The sequence below is a fragment of the Lupinus angustifolius genome, chromosome LG17 (genome assembly GCF_001865875.1).
Source record: "Lupinus angustifolius cultivar Tanjil chromosome LG17, LupAngTanjil_v1.0, whole genome shotgun sequence".
In the NCBI taxonomy this organism is placed as follows: Eukaryota; Viridiplantae; Streptophyta; class Magnoliopsida; order Fabales; family Fabaceae; genus Lupinus; species Lupinus angustifolius.
In genome coordinates, this window is record NC_032025.1 from 478,858 (window position 1) to 500,672 (window position 21,815).

The 21,815-nt window shown below is 31.4% G+C and overlaps 5 protein-coding genes across 7 annotated transcripts; 2 read left to right on the forward strand and 3 right to left on the reverse strand.

Moving 5' to 3' along the window:
• On the forward strand, nucleotides 1,205–4,151 carry LOC109331767 (pentatricopeptide repeat-containing protein At4g20770). Of its 2 annotated transcripts, none has more exons than XM_019566477.1 (2): nucleotides 1,205–3,571; nucleotides 4,004–4,151. In XM_019566477.1, the coding sequence occupies exon 1, from the start codon at nucleotides 1,213–1,215 to the stop codon at nucleotides 3,547–3,549; it is 2,337 nt and encodes a 778-aa protein (XP_019422022.1). In that variant the 5' UTR covers nucleotides 1,205–1,212; the 3' UTR covers nucleotides 3,550–3,571; nucleotides 4,004–4,151. The 2 variants fall into 2 exon arrangements, with proteins under 2 accessions (XP_019422022.1, XP_019422023.1); XM_019566478.1 differs by lacking the exon at nucleotides 4,004–4,151 and having other exon boundaries at nucleotides 1,205–3,297; nucleotides 3,336–3,481.
• On the reverse strand, nucleotides 6,090–6,912 carry LOC109331770 (ethylene-responsive transcription factor ERF020-like). The gene has a single exon (XM_019566483.1). The coding sequence runs from the start codon at nucleotides 6,705–6,707 to the stop codon at nucleotides 6,177–6,179; it is 531 nt and encodes a 176-aa protein (XP_019422028.1). The 5' UTR covers nucleotides 6,708–6,912; the 3' UTR covers nucleotides 6,090–6,176.
• On the forward strand, nucleotides 10,392–12,760 carry LOC109331769. 2 transcript variants are annotated; one of them, XM_019566482.1, is made up of 4 exons: nucleotides 10,392–10,657; nucleotides 11,682–11,904; nucleotides 12,041–12,343; nucleotides 12,401–12,760. In XM_019566482.1, coding segments are annotated over exons 1-4 (699 nt in total). In that variant the 5' UTR covers nucleotides 10,392–10,486; the 3' UTR covers nucleotides 12,403–12,760. The 2 variants fall into 2 exon arrangements, with proteins under 2 accessions (XP_019422027.1, XP_019422026.1); XM_019566481.1 differs by having other exon boundaries at nucleotides 12,041–12,760.
• Nucleotides 13,472–18,127, reverse strand: LOC109331768 (peptidyl-prolyl cis-trans isomerase FKBP53-like). Its single transcript, XM_019566480.1, has 11 exons — nucleotides 17,972–18,127; nucleotides 17,715–17,788; nucleotides 16,885–17,108; nucleotides 16,614–16,747; nucleotides 15,659–16,037; nucleotides 15,341–15,529; nucleotides 14,655–14,901; nucleotides 14,447–14,534; nucleotides 14,325–14,366; nucleotides 14,194–14,242; nucleotides 13,472–13,880 (listed from the first exon to the last, which is right to left on the reverse strand). Exons 1-11 carry the CDS (start codon nucleotides 17,982–17,984, stop codon nucleotides 13,799–13,801), a joined length of 1,521 nt encoding a protein of 506 aa, XP_019422025.1. The 5' UTR covers nucleotides 17,985–18,127; the 3' UTR covers nucleotides 13,472–13,798.
• LOC109331753 (cytochrome c-like) lies at nucleotides 19,472–21,182 on the reverse strand. Its single transcript, XM_019566442.1, has 3 exons — nucleotides 21,035–21,182; nucleotides 20,017–20,150; nucleotides 19,472–19,802 (listed from the first exon to the last, which is right to left on the reverse strand). The coding sequence occupies exons 1-3, from the start codon at nucleotides 21,144–21,146 to the stop codon at nucleotides 19,707–19,709; spliced, it is 342 nt and encodes a 113-aa protein (XP_019421987.1). The 5' UTR covers nucleotides 21,147–21,182; the 3' UTR covers nucleotides 19,472–19,706.

Consider the following 21,815-nt stretch of genomic DNA (forward strand, 5'->3'; position numbering starts at 1 on the left):
ATAACTAGCATCTCCATGGACAATTTGTGTTTGTCTACCCGCATTCTTATTCTATGATATTAAATATTAAATTTGTATTTTTTATTTTAGAAAATTATAATGTTTTTTATTGGATTTACTTCATGTTATAATTTTTGTATTTATTATAATATCAAACTTAAAGTGAAATGTATTAATTATAATTATCTAAGATTATATGATTTTACTTATATTAAGGGCAAAATATGAAAATTGAATCTTATTTTAAGTTTTAACTTTATATATAGTATAGATATAGATATTAAAAATTGTAATTTTTTAGTGTTAAATAATATTTAGTAGCACATAAATTGTTTTGGACCAGTAGAATTTCATGTACTTTAGTATGGATAAATATCTTTTATCTCAAAAAGTGTATTACTTTATATATCATTATTTATGAATGGTGAAAATAATTAATTATTAAATTTTTAGTATAAACATATTTGTATAGAACAACATATGTGCTACAACACTTCATTACTGGTCTTATGGAAATGTGTGGTCTTGTTGGACAAAGCACTAAATGAATGTTCCATTATTGTTTTTGAATTTTTTCAAAGTTTAACCAACATTTTGGAATTAAAAAAGTATGTGGCCGGTCAATAACTTGGAGTAACTTAGTAAGGTTCTAATTTGAGTTTTGTAAATGAAATACATAATGTTGGCATAATGTATTTCCTCCAAATTTTATAAATTATATAAAGTTTTATACATTATCATTATATCATTTATTTATTATTCATATATTTTGGTATGATTAATTGACATAAATTAATAATAAATGATGTATTAAATAAGTTGACTGAGCACTAATTAACCATTTCAAAACTTGTGTTGATTTAGTTTGGGAAAACCCAAAAGATCCCCTATATCAAATAATACTAAAATAAATGCCTAATTGAGCATTCTACAAATAAGAATGATATGTGAAAGGTGAATAATTTTTTGGTTCCACACCAAATGTAACTATGTATGAGTCAGAAACATTCATAGATATGTGGGTTAACTATTTTAACGAGTATTTTTTCTATTTATAAGACTCGAATTCAAAACATTACTTAAGAGAAATCAAATATATTTATATTATTTGAACCAATACTTGTTAGTACGTGAAAGGTGAATATAATACAATACATATAATAATGTATATATTGCACATTTTTGGAGTAAGTAGTAGCAGAGCCAATTTTGATGGAAAGCAAAATCTCGAAGTTGGCGAATCTTGTACAGTTATGCATCAAAAACAAATCTCACTTAGGAGGCAAGGTTATTCATGCTCGAACATTCCGTGACGCTCTTTTCTCAGACACCTTTCTCTCTAACCTTCTGATTTCTCTATACTCCAATTGTGACAACATTGCCTCTGCATACAATGTGTTCGATCAAATACCCCAAAAGAACGTTTTTTCATGGAACGCTATTTTATCCGCTTATTGCAAAAACACCCATCTTAATGATGCGTGTAACTTGTTTCTTCAAATGCCTGAAAGGAACACTGTCTCATTGAATACCATCATTAGCACAATGGTGCGTGCTGGATATGAACGCCAAGCATTGGATACCTATCATACAATGATGTTGGAAGGGGTTAAACCCTCGCATATAACTTTTGCTACTGTTTTTAGTGCATGTGGTTCTTTGTTGGATGCAGAGTGTGGTAGGAGGTATCATGGGGTTGTGATAAAACTTGGTCTTGATAGTAATATATATGTAGTTAATGCTCTTTTGTGTGTTTATGCTAAATGTGGCCTTACCCGGGATGCCCTTCGTGTTTTTAGCGACATTGCTGAGCCTAATGAGGTTACTTTTACTACAATGATGGGTGGATTGACACAAACAAATCAAGGCAGGGATGCTTTAGAAATGTTTCGGCTCATGTTTAGAAAAGGGATTCGTGTCGATTCTGTATCGTTGTCAAGTGTGTTGAATGTTTGTGCAAAAGGAGGATTTGGAGAAAGGGGAGATGGTTTCTATGATCAGAATCAGAGCTTCTCATGTTATGCACAAGGAGAACACATACATGCCCTCTCGGTTAAACTGGGGTTTGAGAGTGACCTCCATTTAAGTAACTCCTTGCTTGACATGTATTCAAAAACTGGGGACATGGATAGTTCTGAAAAGATTTTTGTTAATTTGAGTAAGCACAGCGTTGTTTCTTGGAATATAATGATAGCTGGGTATGGCAACAAGTATAACAGTGAGAAAGCTGCAGAGTATCTACAGAGAATGCAGTGCTGTGGGTATGAACCAGATGATGTTACATACATTAATATGCTAGCAGCATGTGTCAGGTCTGGGGATGTCGGAACCGGTCGTCAAATATTTGACTGCATGCCATGCCCAAGTTTGACATCATGGAATGCCATACTCTCAGTCTATAACCAGAATGCAGATCACAAAGAGGCAGTTAAACTGTTTAGGAAAATGCAGTTTCAATGTCAACATCCTGATAGGACTAGTTTGGCCATTATTCTCAGTTCATGTGCTGAATTGGTACTTCTTGAGGCCGGAAAACAGGTTCATGCAGCCTCTATGAAGTTTGGATTACATAATGATGTGTATGTTGCCAGTGGTCTTATTAACGTGTACTCAAAATGTGGGAAAATAGAGTTGTCAAAGCATGTATTCAACAAAGTGCCTGAACTAGATGTTGTTTGTTGGAACTCAATGATAGCAGGGTTCTCAATCAATTCTCTTGACAATGATGCCTTCTCCTTCTTTAAGCTGATGCGGCAATTTGGCTTCGTTCCTTCTGAGTTTTCTTTTGCTACCATAGTGAGCTCCTGTGCAAAACTTTCTTCGTTATTTCAAGGTGAACAGATTCATGCTCAGATCATAAAAGATGGTTATGTAGATGACATATTTGTGGGGAGTTCCCTTATAGAAATGTACTGTAAATGTGGGGATGTAGGTAGAGCCAGGTGTTATTTTGATACGATGCCTCGTAAAAATACTATTACATGGAACGAAATGATACATGGTTATGCACAGAACGGATATGGTGATGAGGCTGTTTGCCTCTATAAGGACATGATTTCATCGGGTGATAAACCTGACGACATTACTTTCATTGCTGTTTTAACTGCTTGTAGCCACTCAGCATTGGTTGATGAAGGGGTTCAAATCTTCAATTCAATGGTGCAAAACTTCGCAGTGGTGCCAAAGTTGGACCATTATACCTGCATCATAGACTGTCTGAGTCGAGCAGGGCGGTTCCATGAAGTAGAAGCCATTCTAGATGCCATGCCATGCAAAGATGATCCAATTGTGTGGGAAGTTGTGCTAAGCTCATGCCGTATTCACGCGAACTTGAGCTTAGCAAAAAGAGCAGCTGACGAACTCTTCAGATTGGACCCGCAAAATTCCGCCTCTTATGTGCTTCTTGCCAACATGTATTCTTCTATGGGGAGATGGGATGAAGCAAGAGTTGTTAGGGATTTGATGAGTGATAACCAGATTCGTAAGGACCCGGGCTATAGCTGGGGTGAGCGCAAGAATGATATGCAAATCAACCATTCTGGAAAATAAACAATAAGATGCACTTGTTGGTGTCTGATAAATTCCATTTCTGAAATCAAACAATTCTTCTTAGAACTGACAGAGGGGTGAAACTGCCAACATACTGGTTATTTGCTAAACTGGAGAACTATTGTTGACAGTAAAATTACACTGACCTCTGTTGAAGTTTTATGATATATACCTTTGAAAGCAAAGGAGGTAAGTGGAGTTTTAATGACAAGTTAACTTCTCATGATACAAGTGCTGATAAAAACATAAAAGCTCGAGTAAAGTGGTGCAATTTCTGAAATAAAAAAGATGTCATGACTCGAGTAATTGAAGTTATATCACTAGAGATTAGTATTCTCTTGTCAAACAGGTTAAAGAAATTCTCATACTCTAGTCATTGAATTTCACCTCCATATCAAAACCACAACAGGTATCAGATCCTACAAGACTCATTGACATGGTGACCCTTCTCCTAGATCCTAGCAAAGTCACGTTTACCTTCATGGTAATCCTTCATTCTAAGCAGATAATCACTTTTATATATAGACTTTGTTATAACTATATAAAATACATTATATCTTTAGATTTACAATCTACTAGTGCTCAACTAGTACTAAAATTTTGTCTTAAAGTCTTCCTTATTTGGATAAAGTTTATGTGACTCTGGTGAATTGTTTTGTTCGGTGATGAAATAAACTCTTGTAATTGGGTCCTATATTTCTGTAGTATTTTAATAAAGCTTATATGACTCAAATATGTCAATGACGAAAATTTTGGTTTTTGTGGTTGTTACCACATTATGACATCCCATGAATTATAAACATGGACTTTCAAATTAGACATTAGTTTCCAATATCTAGAATTTATTAACTTTTACAACTGAAATAAACCAGGACGTTTAGAATATTGGTGTACATCTGTTGCCCCATACTTAATGCAATTTCATGTGTCATGATATTGTGATTGGTTAGAAAAAATATATTAGTTTTCCTTTTAGAAAAATGTCCGCTGAGAGAATTAGTTCCACGTACTTGTAAATGTTCACGGCTCGGATAGGATTGCCTCCGGTGCGAAGTGGGAAACAAAAAAACACTCTTTCTTAAATCTGGACAATTTAAAACTCGAAATTGTATTTGTAAATGGTTGCGCGCTTATCATGTACTAATATGTTAGTTCGAGTAAAATATGCTTATATCTCTCAAGTATTAGGTTTCTTTCTAATGTTTCCAAAATTCTCCTCTTCCGGAAACATGTTTTTATAAATGTTTTTTCCCTCTAAAATATGTTTTTGGATTGTTTTAAAAATCGTTGTTTCCAAAAGGAGACTAATTGATGGCAAAAGAGGAAATAAATGTGGTGCAAAAAGCTCTTTAAGTACATATGTTGTTTGGGGTTAAGTGCATAAACAAGTAAGACAGCCTCTCATGGACTTGCATGGTGTATAATAGGTTACGTCAGACCAGGTTTTTTCACGAACAGGCTAAGTTCAGGTTTTCTAAAAAGCCTATTTAACTTAACAATCCACACTTTAGGCCACCTAAAAGGCCTACTTAGCCTAACAGGCCGACCTATTTAATTATATTACATAATAATGTTAAAATTATACTATTTTAATATAAGTAATATTATTATATATGTAATATTAATATAAAAATGTATATAAAATATAATTTAATTATTAGATTGGCCTAAATAAAAATAAGTCTATAAGCCCATTAAGATATAGACATCATAGGCTATTTCATAAGCATATAGTATAATAAGTCTTTAAACAAGTTAACTAACCAAACTATGTTTTTAAACAGGTCAGACCTAGGCTTTGGAAAAAAATTAAACAGGCTAACATGTCAGACTCAGACTCCTATATACTATATAAGTTGAACTTGTTTAAGGCAAAGTCTAACCTAACATGTTTCCATCCTTATTTGAGTTTTAATCTCATAAAAACATAATGGTGTACGGTCTCTAAAAAATATGAAATTTGATCTCTAAATAGTATGAAATTTAAAAAAAAAATTAAAATAGTTCCTGATCCGAGAAGGAAAAAAGTTGGGAGTAGTTACCTATTTGTGTATAGTCAATAAAGGTGTACGGTCGAACTAAAGTTAATAATAAGCACGTTGAAATGATGTCAAACTGACCTGTTCAAACTTCATGACTTCTTTGAAATAACGGATAAAACAAGATATATCATAGGAGATCCTTCTTCCTACTATATCACATATTTCGAACAGTGTCTAACTCAATGTCCTAAGTTAAATAGAGTGATATTTTTATCACTTTTTATTTTTAAAAATATTTTTTTATTTACATATCAACATATGATTAACTTAATACAAGAAATGAGACAGGATCAGAAATAAGTGAGACATAAGGGCTTCCATGTTTTGTTCCCTTTCCATGTATAAACTTATACGAGTTATTATTAACAGAATTAAGGGTGAAATGCATTACAGAGTTTAAATTGTTCCACTCACAATTCATATATAATGATTGATGTAAACTTATGAGGATGCATTTTTTCAAACACATTTTTTCTCCTTTTCAAACTATTTATGTCTGAGAAGGAAGCATATATACCAATCTCTAACCTTAAAACACGAACATGAATACCTAAAAATATTACTATATAATTGAGATAGTTTAAATTAAAGATAATCTTCTACTGAAATGTTCAATGCCTCACCTTCTCTACAACCATATTCTTCACTTCCTTCAGAAACATCACCTAATTCTTCTAACCAAAACAAATCACAATCATCACTACTACTTTTCTTCTCATAATTATTATTATTATTTTCTTCTACCACTAACGTTGTTTTCATTCCTGCAATGTTTCTAGCATCAACATCCATTCCAACATCTGAAGCAACCTTTTGAACTGATTTTGGTGACATGTCATCTCTTTTTAGAACATCATATGAAGACAATGTCTCAGGAAAGTTGAGTTTGTCCAATGAAGAAGGTCTTCTTAGACAATACACTGCCACGTCATGTGCCACCGCCGCAGCCTCCGCCGTAGAATAAGTCCCTAACCAGAGACGTTCTTGTTTTCCGGGGACACGAATCTCAGATACCCACTTGCCCCATTTTCTACGTCGAACTCCCTTCAACTTCTTGTTTGTGTTTGTAACTCCATGCAACGATGGGTTACTACTATTACTACTCCAACAACTCATTGATGGTGAAGAGAGAGAGAGAGAAAGAGAGAGAATTTGGAGTGACTAATTATGTGTTTGTGTGTATTTGGAAAGGTGAAGAGGGATTTGCTTATAAAGGGGTTGAAGATTTTCTAAAGTCAAAAGGGTTGAAAGCAAGGAAAATGAGATTTGAGTGGACCATGAAGCAAAGTCAAAATTTTCAAAGGTCAACGTTAATTTAAAGGGTTTACAATCATATTAAATATATATGGTTCATTATATATTATAATTTAAAGGGTTTCAAATCAAATTAATTCATGACTCTTACTTTTTAAAGTCTTTCAAGTTGAAGTTGAAAAAGAACAATGTTTTATTTTTACATTACTTGTTGTCTCACAATTACTTAAATATATATTAGATAATAAAATTGTATACATCTTCAATTTGGTGTCTTGGAATTAATATTGTAATCAATTTTACTTTCTAACATTAAAAAAATCCAGTCCTTGAGAAAGACAATTTAAATTAGTAGCTTGATTTTTTGAAATTTGGTATGGTCAATTAATTTGAGATCCTGAAATAGATTAACTTCAATATAGAAAGTTATAATATTGGGCTGTGATTTTTTTTCTAAAAAGTAAATGATAATTGTAATTATCAGGGTTTGTGATTAAGTACTAAGATGATATTGAGCTCTCAATTACTTCATATCTCATAAGTTTTATTAACAATACGTTGTTCTAATCATATAAAATTTCATTGGATTTTTTAGATGACCAAAGTATCAATAGTTCGATTCCTACAATACTTATTGGAAACAATAATCACGCTCTTTAAAAGTATATAAAAGGCAATAAAAATGAATATAAATTTGAATCTAAGAACTAATATTGGTCGAGATGGAGTTAATTGGCTGACAAAGTCGGCAGAATGCAAACCAAGTGACCTAATAACTTCACACGTCATATTCAACTATATTGAAATTTGCTATTTATCTGTCGGTGGAAAAATATTCATATCAATTTGAGTAAAAAAATATATTCAAATGTATCCAATGGTTCAAAATTTCAATAATATTAATATTAATTAATTAATAAAAATGACAATTTGCATGTTTCGATATTATTAGCCCCTTTAGTTCTATTGATATTTCATATAACATATATTTGTTTTAAACATAATAACTTATTCCTAATTTATATGTGTCTTCTATTCGACAATATATGTAATTTCATGTGTTATGATTTATGATTAATCAAAAAATAATTAATATAAAATAGTTAATATTATATTTTTAACTTAAATAGACTATCTTCAAACAATCATAGCTCATAGCATAAAATATGTTTTCAATTATATTTAGTCCTTTAAAGAAAAATAATATAATTTTTAATATAAGAAATAATAATAATAATAATTACACTAAATTATTGCATATATAACGTGCTCTACGCTTTCATTATAATAGTCACCCCATTTAGTGCCCAAAATTCTTGCATGAAAAACATGAGGACTATATAACATGAATTGTATATTTCACTTTTGACTTATTCTCATTTCATAAAAATAGCCCAAAGCTTACAAAACTAGTCATGTGGTTTAATTTATTTTGCAAAAATAATTCATTAAATTCACATATTTAGATATAAGTAAGTTAGATAGAATATGAACATTAAATTATGATAAGTGATCTTTGTCCGACTCGTAAGATATTAGAGAAGCATGTTGTATGGGCCAAGCCAACTTGTATTAAGAGAGAGAGTGATTGATGACTTCAACATGGCCTCTAAACTTTGATAACAGTCACACCTAACCATAAATATCTAAAGTAAATCACATCATGCACCTAAGTGTGAACATGGACCACACCCAAAAATGCAAATTTTTGGATCCGATTTTTTGTTTATAAGTTAATTGTAATTAACAGGATCCATTTAAAAGGGTTATTAACCCTTTATTAGTTTAATTTGTGGCCCATGGATCTGAACATAAGTTTATAGTAATATTCAGTATGTAACACAAAAGCAGTATTTTCTCACTTCTCATCAATTTAGTATGAATTTGATGCAAATCAACCCTGTTATAAGGTTATGGAAGATTTTTTTAGTATATGTCCTAATGCACTTGTTAAATAAATCATTGAAAGTGAAATTTAAAAATAATATACTTATTATTGTTGAAGAGCGAAATACTTAATTTTCCATTAAAATATATTTTTAATAGATTCCTTAACATATATTCTTTTTAAACACACAATATAAAAATTCAAAAACACATCGAACTTGATAAGGTTATTGTAAATTTTTGTTACTACCAAAGATATTTTCACACCTTTTTTGATAATAAATTAATCTCTTTCATAATTTATGACTATTTTTTCTAACAAGTATCGATTCGGGGAATCAAACAAGAAAAATGAGAGTATACTGGGTTAGATCTTAGTACTTGTTGGTTGAATTAAGCAAAGGGAAAACCCTCCTAAAATTTGTTTTATATTTTAGGCAAGAAAATATAATTTTTTTTAGGTTAAATAGAAAAGGTATTAAATCACAAAAAACTCTAAACAAATTATTAAGATTTTTGTTTGGGAGGTCTAAAATATTTGATTGGTAGAGCATAAATCTCCCTCCCATTATTCATTGGTGGTTGATGACAACACCCTACAGCTGTACCACACCTAAATTGTGGTCACAATGGGTCTTTTGTAAAGGTACCAAGTTTTTTCCTATAATATTCCAAGATATTTTCCAATAATATTTTTTGAAGTGTTTCCAATAATATTCTTATACTAGAGTCAATTTTATCTAAGCCGGAAAAATTCATATGTATGTAGGATTAACTCTCTTAATGAATATTTTTTCATTCACAGGACTCGAATTCGAGACATTACTTAATGAGAATCAAACATGTACTACTTGAATAAACAGAACGCCGCTGGTCAAGTATGTTTGAACTTATTTTTTTTTGTTTCTCACATGTATCCTCGTACTGGAGGCAATCATGTCCGAGCTGGGAACATCCACATGTACATGGAGCTAACTCTCCCAGTAGACATTTTTTCCATCCACGAGACTCGAACCCGAGACCTTACTTAAGGGGAATCAAGTATGTACCACTTGAACTAACGCTCGTTGATCAGTAAATTTGAACTTATGTTTGATGAAGAAAGAACATAAAGGTTATTTTAGAGAGGAAAGGGAAAAAGTAAAGCAAGAAACTAGAATAATTCTTAACAATAGAAAAACATTTGGAAAATAGAATAAATATGAGAAGAGGTTAAAAAGTGAGATATTTTTATGAAAAAATATAACATAGTAACAACATAAGAATTTTATACATACACCATTAATATATTATTCGAAAATCGCAAATAAGGAATCAATGTGTAAATTTCTATTATTTATATTTAATTATCATTAATTTTTAAATATATAATATTGGTCATGTAAATATCATTACACCGAAAATACATAAATATTACACTAGATTTAATTTTATAATCATAGTAATCATTCTATTAACGTTATATTATCTAATTTTACTACCGGTTGATAAGTGGTATATCAATATACGTAATAATAAGAATCCCTAAAAAAATGGTAAGCAAAATTTGGAGTGATAAAAGTTGGGTAATTAATTAACGGACATGATTTTATCTTCCACATTACTACATATGACATATACCAAACCATATATATATATTGAACATGTGATGTTTCTTTTGTTGTAAGAAAGAAGAGAAAAACCATTTTGTTTCTCTTCTTTTCAACACCATTTTCACGTTTCTTTCTTTTATTAGTACCTTCTCTTAGAAAGGCATGGAGAGCCTTGAAGAAAATGTTTGTGGTTTCATGGATGAATATTATTATTCTAATGAATCTGAGTCACATGGTTCTCCGGTGGATCTATGGTGGGAGGAAAATGAAACCTACTCAAATGAACCACCACAAAGGACTATGTATTGGGAATCTCAACTTGCACTGCTTCAGGTATATAATTATATGATTGTAAGATCGAGATTTATTTTTTCTAAAAATTATTTGGTTGAATATATGTTTTTGTTTATCTGTAAACGTTTTCGGTTCGGACAAGATAGCCTCTAATGCATGTTTTTTTGTTAGAGATGTGCCCTCTTATAAGAATCATCATATTAGTTATAAGAGGATGAAAAAAAATTGAATTTTGACTACAAAGTTTCACTTCAATGCTGCAAATTTTATGTGTCTTTATTTGGTAGAAACTTGAGTTGCCATAGCAAAATGAAATAGAACCAATTATGGTGCTGGGAAATTCTTGTATTGGGCAAAGATATAAATCAATAATTAGTCTAGTTCTAAGTATCAATGTCTTAACTAAGGGAAGAACACTAAGAAATTTGTTACATTAAGTTAATTTGTTTTTGAACGAGTTTGATTTCTCTTGAATATGATATTGAATTCAACTTTGTGAATGAAGAAAATAAACACATATTAGGAAAAGTTTACCAAAATTTGTTTTCCTATTTTTAGACATTACAAATAATAATTAATTCCTTAATTAGTTAATTGATTGAAAAGCACAATATGGCCATGAAAAGAAATTCTCCAATTAGCTAATTAATCGGTAGAAGAATATATTTTGCTTGTTACATATTATATTTTATTGGTGGGGATACACAGCTTTCAATAGAATTATGCTGTAAGATTCTTTTAAATAATTACTTTTATCAGCTTTAAATAAAATCATAATTCAATCCAAGTTGAATTATTTGTTTGAAGAATTGGAATATTCCTGATATCTTAAAAAGTAATAAAATATTCCCTCAAGGATATTCTTAAATATTCTCGATTAATAGAGAGATAAGTACTAGACAATGAAATATCATTTTTGTCGAATAAGATTCTTGTCTTTTAACAATCATTGAGGTTTCAGGTTATGTTTGATGAGATAGAAATACACATAAATGACATTATAATAACTTGATAATTTGAATGTGTTGTGAAGTAAAAGGAAAAGTGTGTTTATTTATGATAGGAAATTTTGGAGCGGTACCAGTTAAGTGGAATGAAATTGAGAAAAGAGGTAGAGCAAATCGTAGAAGAGGTTAAAGCTTCTGATTATTGCAACTGTATTGATACAAACTCTTTCGATTGCACTACTTGTTTGAGAAGAGAAGTGGTTGTTATGCTCAGAGAAAGAGGATTCACCACCAACCTTTGCCTATCAAAATGGACTACCACACATAAGTTCCCAGGAGGTATATACATAGAGTTATATTTATCGGATAAGTATCTGTTGTCCCAGACCATGTCTCGGACCAAAAACAAGAACTTATCGACATTTATGTAGCATGGTATTCTATATATTAACCATTTGTTGCTTTTGTATTTTAGGGTCTCATGAGTATATTGAAGTGATTGCAAGCACATTAACAAGGAAGAAGCAGATAAAATTTCTGATAGAGTTGGAACTGAAGGACCATTTTCAGATTGCAAAAGCAGGAGAAGAATATCAAGAACTTATTTCAACTTTGCCAGAGTTTTATATAGGGAAGCCTGAGTACCTGAATGCTCTTGTAAGAGTTATGTGTGATGCTGCAAAGAAATCAATGAAGGAGAAGAAAATGTATATTGGTCCTTGGAGGAAGAGTAGCTTCATGCAAATGAAGTGGTCAGGGTTCAATAAAAAATGGACTTCAGAGAACTTCTTGGATAGACTTGGAACACAAGCAACTGAACCTTACCTTAGAATTAAAGGAGCTTCCCCTGCAGTGGTAGTGACTTAACTTGTTTCTTTAATAATAAGCCAACTTCAATGGCAGATCTTGAAGGGGAATTTTGGACTCAAACACCCCTTAGTAGTAGGAGTTGATGCCCTACCGGAGTACGATATCAATACGCGCAAGCAATTGATGCTCCTTTAGGTGCAAGATTACAATGTAATATAAATGCCTAGCAAAAATAGCATGAGGCATTAGTAAGTACTGTAGTAACTGAGTTTTCTGTTATAAATGATTTGGTTGAATGTATATTCAACTTCAAGATCAGATGCTAATTTTAGATATTACAATATACATTGGCATGCACTCTAGTACTAGTAGTAGTAGTGCTTTTGAAGCTTGCTTAAGCACTTTTCTTACATTTCATAGACTCATAGCAGAGAAATATCACAGTAGCAAAATGTACTTAAATATTTTACAGAGGACATTTTCCAGTAATTGAGTTGAAACTTTTTAAACAAAATTCAATTGAAGTAAATTGGAGAAAAGTAAGTCAACTGTCACAGCAATCATTAGGAAGTGAATATTTATAACTGAAGGGTGGAAGAACAAATCTGATATAACATACACACCCATAGTGCAGGTTCTTAAGAGGGTTGCTTAGCTTTAGCAACCATATCTTAAGGATTTGTAGGGATTAAGGGGTTGCTTATGGGGTTTAAGTGGGGCCATAAAGAGAAAACAGGGTAAAATTGAAGAGTGTAAGGTATTTTGTGGGATCTATTTAGGGAAAAGTTTAGGAGTTGTTGAGATAGAGTAAAATATTAGTTGAGTTGGTTAAATGATGTATTATAGGGGAGTGTGGCAAAATATTAAAAAAATTCAAGTCAGACCCATTTAAACAACTCCAATGGGTTGCAAGGATAAAGATGCTCTATGCATCAATGAATAGTGTGGCTTGTTTAGACTCTTGAGACTGTCACACCAGCATTTCTTCTCACAAGACTGAACTTCATATTCTTCAGACTCTAACCTCCATTGGTAAGACACTGCAGATTCTTGAGACTCTGCCAAGTGAGGCAAGAGTACGAGCATAAGCAAATGGGAATGGATCTCATGAGCACATGGCAGGGTCTTAAGTTCAGCCTTGAAATGTAAAAGACTCAGTTTGAAAAACCAAAAGACAGTAACAAATTGAAATGATTTCTAAAATATGCTGATTTTGACACAATCTTGAGTAAGCTCTTCAATATTTTTATATTAGTAAAACTTGTAATAATTCTTCATAATTCAATCCAAGAAAATTTCCCGCAAAACTTGTACCATACTACAAAAGTCTCAGGCTGATCCACTGAGGACCAAAGATTGTGAATATATGATGTGAGGTTGACCCATTTCAAAGGTGGAACAAGAGGGACAGTAAATGTTGAAGTTAGCCACCAACATTAACCAATTCCACATCAAATACAAGCCAAGAATTCGGTGGTATACTCCCAGCACGTTTGTCTCCATACCTGTGTAACATAAAACAAAACAATAATGTTTCTTTCTCATACAACAATTCTGGGACAACATTTAATTGTTCCTTTTAATTATTTCATATATTTTTAGATGTGAGTATATATAAAAGGACAGAAATAAATATTTCTGGTGTCAAATACAATTTTCAAAATATGACTAGATTTAAATAACAAAACTCAAACAAAACATAAGAGTCATCAAATAACAAAGGAAGTAATATCCAATTCAAATAACAAATTAAATTTGATCGCTCCAAGATCATTCAGATATAACAAATAATATAGGAGACATTGGGTAATTCCATACCCCATAGATGGTGGAACTGTGATTCTTCTTTTGTCACCAATCCTCATCCCTGAGGAAAAAAGAAAAGAAAACTACAATAAGAACCAAGAATAACATTGGAGTGCTTAAAATTGTGTAAGACTATACATTACCATTGACTCCAACTTCCCACCCCTTGATGACTTGTCCTAAACCTGTAAACACAAGAAAATAGGTAAATGTATATACAAAAAGAAAATTTTCAGCAAATGCAGCAAGTCAACACAAAACATACCAAGGCGAAATTTAAATGTTGCTCTCCCCACATTTGAGTCAAATATTTTTCCATTCTTTTTTAGTTTGCCAATATATTTAACACTGACCTGAAATCAAACAATAAGTTAGTGTTAAGAGAAATTAAATTGGAATACAAGTTAAACAAAATTACTACTCGGTAAACTAAGTCAATTCAGCTATCTAGAAATTAGTAGATGATGTGTAACCTTCTTTCCAGGAGTAGCACTTTTGCCATCTGGTTTACCCGTAGATAACTCCTCAATAACCAACCCATTTGCAAAGCTTCTAACTTGAGATGGCTTGTCTTCAGTCTGTTTTTTCCCTGATTTCTCTGAGATGGATAAATCCTTATTTTCAACAGTGTTAGCAATTTGATTTGGAGTAGTTGCCTCTTCAGACTCTTTGGTCGTTTTCTTCTTATTCTTCTTCTTGTTTTTCTTCTCAACAAGGACCCTGCTAACAAATACCACAAACTTTAATAGTGCAGCAAAGGACAGAAGAGATCCAGCCTCCTAAATTTCCAAGCTTTAATGTCTCAAGCAAAGAAAATAAAGTTTAATTGAATATGCAACCCTTTGTAAACAGAGAACCAAACAAGACTTGAAGATTTGACATCTTAGGGAATTGAATTCCAGTTTATTGAAATAGAAACATAAACTGAGAAGGAAAAGTCAATTTCCAGTAGAATTTTAGTTCAGTTGACAAAGTGTTCTGAGGAGGATTAGTCAACAAAAGAGGAACACATTTGCATACCAATATTGAGATTAGAAAAAAGAGACTTCATATTGTCGATTAAATATTTCAATCAACCATTGATATTCTATAACACCAAATAGTCTTGTGAAGTGTAAGTGATATTCTAGTTATTCAGATGAAAGTTCGTAGTTCTTACTCATTATTAGATAGAGGCTGTCCATCCTTTGCATGAGAAACATCATTCACGTCGACTGTAGTTTTAACCTCCTCGGGATGCTTTTCATCTGGTGTAGTTTCATTAGTCTCATTAATATTGTCAGACGCATGAGAACTTTCCCCTTTACCATGTTCTTTCAACTTATCTTTTCTCTTTTTCTTCTTTTTCCTACAATCATTGTCAGAAACATTCGGTGCAACACAGTTAGATAGAGAGAAAAGACGTGAAACATTATTTACTTTTTGCCTTCTCCCTTTCTAAAAAAACTGAGTGAGACATATTTTAGATCCATCTTACCCATCTTGCTGTTGCTCATCTTCCTCAGCATTTTCAACTTTTCGTTTTATGCTAGCAGAATGATCAACCTGTTTTGCCCTCTTATTGGCTTTTTCAGTTTTCTTATGTGCTTGTTCTTCTTTTATTTCAGTTTCTTCCTTTGGACTCTCAGATTTACCTTTCTCTGCCACAGAAATTGGAAAACCATCTTTGTCTTCATTTTCCTCAGCATCATCTTCATCTTCCAGATTAGGGGGAACAGTCTCACCCCTAACGACAATTGGAAGGTGAGAACTTTTGTCCTCTTTCAAGTGAGCAACCTGCTTCTTTTTCTTCAATTGCTTAGTTGGGTCATCTCCACTTTCAGGTTTATCGTCGTCCACTATTTCTTCAATAACAACTGTAAGAAATGTCAAGAACAAAAAACACATATAATGTCATTCGTTTTGATTCCAATTGAAAATTATCTTGAACTAGGAACATAAGTAAATAGTCATGTGGACACAGCATTTTAAGGAAGGATTGCTATTACTATGCCTGACAGAAATATATTGATAAAACTTATATTAGTATAACGAAAATGAAAAATGTGATAGAATATTACACAATATATACTATTATATACTTGTTAAACTGCATGTACACAACCACTTGCAAAGTCTTTTAAAACATTCTAGATTTTTACAAGCAAAATATGGCTGTGGTATTTTATATTATTTGCAATTCAGTAACATAAAAAAGCTTCACCAATCAACATAAATTGATTTCAAGGGCAAATAATACAAGATATTCAGCAAAAGTAGACCAAACTTGCAGGATGTAAAAGCTATATTTTTTTTTTCATATTTCGTATAAAGTTAACATCTACTAATCTATAAATGCATAAAAGTACCATGCAAGAAGCAACTAAAAGACTACATAACAAAAGGAGAACAAAAAATGATAAAAGAGAAGAAACATAATATAATAAAAATACCGCCACTATTCGGGATGTGCGAAGATGGGTACATGTCAGCGTCACTATCATCAATGAAGTCATATCCATCCTCAGAATCATGTTCTGAAGACTCCTCAGTCTCGCTTCCCTCAGCATCCTCATCAAATGAATCACTTTCACATGTAGTAGGAAATATGGAACATAACTATAAAATAATGGGCCAACAATTCTAGTTCTATATCAACTAAAAACACAACATTTGAATTGCAATGCAGATAAACCAGCAAATGGAACTTGTTCAAAAGGATACTATTCATAGTCATCTCCATCAACAGTCACAAAATAACCAGAAAGATGGATGCTTCGTGGACCAACCACTGAGAATGCAACTAAGTCGTCATCGTCAAACTCAAGATTCAAAGGGCATGACTCAATCTTATTGGGTAGCAATGAACACAAGAAAACTGGACTTTTGTGTCCCGAAGAGCACTGAAGAATGCTTTTCTCCGCCGATGAACCAATTCCTAGAGTAGCCTGAATTTTAACAAACAGAAACAGAAAGAAATTAGTTATCAGCTAATATAAATTCAACTAGAGTAGCCTGCATTTTAACAAAAATGAAACGGAACGAATTTAACTATCAGTTACTATAAATCCTATCGAATTAAAAAATATCAACAGCCAATTGAACAAACTTCAAATTCCTCGAGTTGCTATCGCTAACACATGAGCATAATTATGCAAATGGAAATGTCATTCAGGAATCAAACAATGCTCAGGTGGGTAAATTCTAGAATCACACTGTAACAAGCCGCGACTCACTTAAATTATTATCAGCTATAAACATGCCATTAAAAGTTACAAGACCATGTCTAACAAATAAACCCAGATTAGATAAGTATTTCCAATCATGACACAGATAAGTCAAGCAAATTCAACCAGAGTCTAAAACTAAAACTTGCATAGCAATTAAGCTTCAACCCTCAAACTCAATTATCACAACAAAAGAAGAAAACAGCAAAATTTATGATAATCTAATGGTTGGAAAACAAAAAGTAAGGGTAATATTAGTGAAATTGAATATATACTAAGAGTAAAAAGAATTAGAAGTTGAATAAAAGAATGAAGAAAAAAAGAAACCTGAGTGACGCGAAGCTTTCCTTGCACATTGTCAGCATGATAAGGAGTAGATTTTCCAGGTTTCACTTCAATCCCTAAGCTCAAAAAGAAGAGGGAAAAATCTTAGCTTTATTAAATGTTTATTTGATAAACTTTTTTCTCTTGAAAAAAGCTAAAAAGCTAATAAGATTATAAAAAGCTATTTTCGTAAATTAAATAAGAAAGCGGAAAACATGAGAAGATATTGCGATGAAGTAGGAGAAAGAAAAAAGAGTAACCCCAGAATCCCATTGTTTTATGACAAATGAAAATGCAAAGTCTCAGACACTATAAACCCTAAAATAGTGGTTGCCGTTTTATGTCAATACGACAAGTTGTTCATTGAAACTGTGTACGCCATTTGGTCTAAACCCATTTCAATCACTGCATGTCTGATGTCTGTAATTACAAGTCTAATCTTAGAATTTAAAATGTCGGTCGAGTCAATCTTCGAAGTTGAACCTAGCCTGCTAAAATATAATACATATCCATATAAATCTTCTGAATATTACTTATTATAATTTGACATATAAATCTTCTAAATATTACTTAATAATATCATGGATATGTAATTAGATATAACAATTATACTTCTGAACAAAGATGTGTCGTAATTACTTTGTATATATTTAAATAGAGACACATACACACATGATGAGTAAGTTATCATAAGATGAGATGATCATGTTTATTCCCTATCAATCCTAAATATTGATCAAGACTTCCTTTGTTAATCAAGTATAACATGATTAAACTCTATTTGAACCATATCATGATTGGGTCATAACTGGCAAGTGGGTTGAGCCTATTCACCTCTGGTAGGGCATGTCCCGTGGTGTATGTAAACTCATTTTCATATTTATTTTTTAGTATCCGATGTATTTTATAATATAATAAACCTATGAAATAATATTTTCTTTGAGAGAATTATATCGACCAACATTCTTAATTTTAGAGGACTTAAAGTATGAGAAAAAAATTATGCAATAAAAATACACAAGTTTTATAAATTGTTAAACCACCATTTATTTTAAATACCATTTCATCTTCGAAAAAGTAGTACAATTTAATAATATATAAATATTTATACTTAGGATACATAAATATTATACTCTGAAAATATTATAGAACTCAATCATAATCATCACACTAAACCTAAATGTTCAAATGAAAAAGAACAATTTTCCCGTCTAGATGAAACAAACATTGAGTTTGGGCTAAAGAACAATACCACACAATGATACCATCAATATAACAATAGTAAATTACACTAATACATCTTAGTTATATATTGATTACATTTATTTGAACATGTCTTTATAATATACCATATTTTATTTAACTTAATTACATTTATCACATTTTTTTGTTTAAAAGATTAGTTAATGTAATAAAAGTATAAAAATTATGGGTGGATATAGGAGTAAAAAAGTGAGGGGCGATTTGTGTAATTTCATTAAATCTCACATAACAATGTCGAAGTAGCATAACACAAATAAAAATATGTAAAAAAAAATTTAGGGTTCAATTAAATATAGTTTTCAGTACATAGATTTTAAATTTTCTCCGAAGGTTTAAGAGCCGGCAGAGAGCCAGAGAGTGATTAATCAATATGTAAAAAAAGAGTGTTTCCGGTAGAGAATGAGTATAAAACAAAATGGATTTTTATACTCTCAAATGCACCAATGCTGTAAAATATTCAGCTAATCACAGTAATGAATATTCAATCGTAACTCAAGTTAACCAAATACTGAAAAGAATGTTTCAATTTCAAAGAGATAATTTAATTGTGCGATTACACAAGCCAATACAATAGAGTAGCAATGCAAATTGAACAAAATAGCATTGCAAACAAATGCAGTCTACTTTATTTGCCAAAGGTACAGTACTTACTGCACGCCAGAGATAAATGTCTAAAAATCAAATTTCAAAAACTTCAATATCACATTGCAAAACTAAATTCATAAATATAAATCAGTTTGCAGTGGATTCTTTCAGGTATGCAATAAGATCGGCACGGTCCTGGGGCTTCTTAAGACCAGGGAAAACCATCTTCGTCCCCGGAATATACTGCAAAAGATATATAAAAACACAAGTGAGTGACATCATAGTGGAGACAAATTCTCTGAATATCAACTTGCAATGGCAGCATATTACCATACAAGTTAACAGTGCATTACCATGGTTGCAATAGAAAACACTAAATCCCATAATGAAAACTAGATCAAGTAGAGTCTGGTACATTAATAGCAATTCAATACATAAATACTAATTTATAATGTACCTTTTTGGGGTTAAGCAAGTAATCATATAAAGTATTTTCCTCCCAGGTCACGGCCTTGTTCTTGTTAGCTGCAGAATAGGAATATCCGGGAGTAGTGCCAGATTGCCTTCCAAACAAGCCATTCAGATTGGGGCCTGAGATTGTTAAGAGGTAAACATCTTAGTCCGTAAAATAGACAACGAAATTATTCATGGAGAGGAGACTAAACAGAAATTTAATTACATTATATAACTGCAAAAGGAGAGAATGAACATATGAGAACCAGCATAATGAAATAAGTACACTAATAAAAAATTGTTCATTCTACTAATTTGAAAAAACAGAGTGGATCTCAACATACCAAAACATAAAACAAAATAAAAAATGCAGAACAAAACAAAAAGTGAAACATTGATCTCATCAAATAGAGTAAACCATCACTAGTAGTGTGCTTGAAAAAAATCTATCACCAAATAAGTCATTGATCTCATCAATTAAATCCATTCAACAATTAAATTAAGTCATTAAGGGTTTACTATGCAGATTTTTAATTAAAAAACAATTTATGAATGGAAAGTAAGCAAAGTTAATCATATAAGCCATAAATCATAAATCGCTGTTCTAATAGGTATGAATCCTTAAATTGATAAGGATCTCCCATTTGAAATAAACGGATGAACAAATTCTCTTTGTCAAATCATTAATCAAGGAAATCTTATATTCAATTCCTCATATCAAATGTTATGCATCCATGCTAAATTTCTACGAGGTTACAGATACAGCATAATTAATTTATAATTGCGGTCGAATATAAATTATCAAATTCGTTAAATATAATTCTAACGTTTCATTCTCAATCATCCTCCAAGATAAAACATATACAACTAAAAATTACAATCAGATATAAATCAAAACAAATACAATTTAGAACTACCGTAAGATTTCCAGATCTAATGTTATTTAGCTCAAAATCAATAAAAAAAATGAAATATAAAGATAGAGATGGAAACATGATAGAAAATAATGATGAGAAACAAACCTTGTTTGTGACCTGCACCCTTATCAACGGTGTGGCACTGAGCACACTTGGTCCTGAAGATTTTGTCTCCGACTTTAGCATCACCTTCAGGAGCAAGATCGAACGACGCCATTGTTGTTGTTCTCCACAAACCGATTTTGATGGTTTATTCACAGTATTTATATCAAGCCACGCTACTCTTTACCTAACCCTAACTCTTTTTTTCGATGACGTGGGCCGTTTATAGCCTCCAATTAAATATATTATTAGTGTAAAGATTTATATGTAGTTCATATATTATTTTTTATATGACTTATATTTAAAAGTAAATGATAATCAAATATTAGTAGTGTATGATATAAGGATAATGTAAAAATTATTTACACAATTAGTATATACATTGTTTTTTCTTGAAATTTTCTACCTAACATCTATTTACTGGTATGTATGTGGCATATATAGAATTAAATATTTATATATAAATACAATATTTGTTTGTCTTATTTATATTTAAGAGTTGTCAAAAAGATGATTTAATATGAATTATATATAATACAATTATAATATAATTCTTACATAATAAATGTATACATTTTCTATCAGAATAAAATATATCTTCATATCAGAAAACGCGAATTTGTCATAATTGTGGGGCTTAGGGTATTTGGGCCACAAATTTATTATGACTATGAGGTTTATAGTATTTGGGCTAAGTGAATTTAGTGTCACATACAAATTAGACAAATGTTAATTTATCCGACTTTTACAGGTTCTCACGGATTATATGATGCTAAATGTATGA

What these genes read in the sequence shown, in the direction of transcription:
- LOC109331770 (XM_019566483.1), bottom strand. Translation starts at nt 6,707, where the DNA reads ATGAGTTGTTGGAGTAGTAATAGTAGTAACCCATCGTTGCATGGAGTT.
- LOC109331767 (XM_019566477.1), top strand. Translation starts at nt 1,213, where the DNA reads ATGGAAAGCAAAATCTCGAAGTTGGCGAATCTTGTACAGTTATGCATC.
- LOC109331769 (XM_019566481.1), top strand. Translation starts at nt 10,487, where the DNA reads ATGGAGAGCCTTGAAGAAAATGTTTGTGGTTTCATGGATGAATATTAT. An exon ending in CTCAACTTGCACTGCTTCAG is followed by an intron (nt 10,658 to 11,681) that starts GTATATAATTAT and finishes TATTTATGATAG; the next exon opens with GAAATTTTGGAGCGGTACCA. An exon ending in CACACATAAGTTCCCAGGAG is followed by an intron (nt 11,905 to 12,040) that starts GTATATACATAG and finishes TTTGTATTTTAG; the next exon opens with GGTCTCATGAGTATATTGAA.
- LOC109331768 (XM_019566480.1), bottom strand. An exon ending in GATGGAGATGACTATGAATA is followed by an intron (nt 16,748 to 16,884) that starts GTATCCTTTTGA and finishes TACATGTGAAAG; the next exon opens with TGATTCATTTGATGAGGATG. An exon ending in GATGAGCAACAGCAAGATGG is followed by an intron (nt 15,530 to 15,658) that starts GTAAGATGGATC and finishes CAATGATTGTAG; the next exon opens with GAAAAAGAAGAAAAAGAGAA.
- LOC109331753 (XM_019566442.1), bottom strand. Translation starts at nt 21,146, where the DNA reads ATGGCGTCGTTCGATCTTGCTCCTGAAGGTGATGCTAAAGTCGGAGAC. An exon ending in GGGTGCAGGTCACAAACAAG is followed by an intron (nt 20,151 to 21,034) that starts GTTTGTTTCTCA and finishes TAACAATCTCAG; the next exon opens with GCCCCAATCTGAATGGCTTG. An exon ending in ACTTGCTTAACCCCAAAAAG is followed by an intron (nt 19,803 to 20,016) that starts GTACATTATAAA and finishes TATCTTTTGCAG; the next exon opens with TATATTCCGGGGACGAAGAT.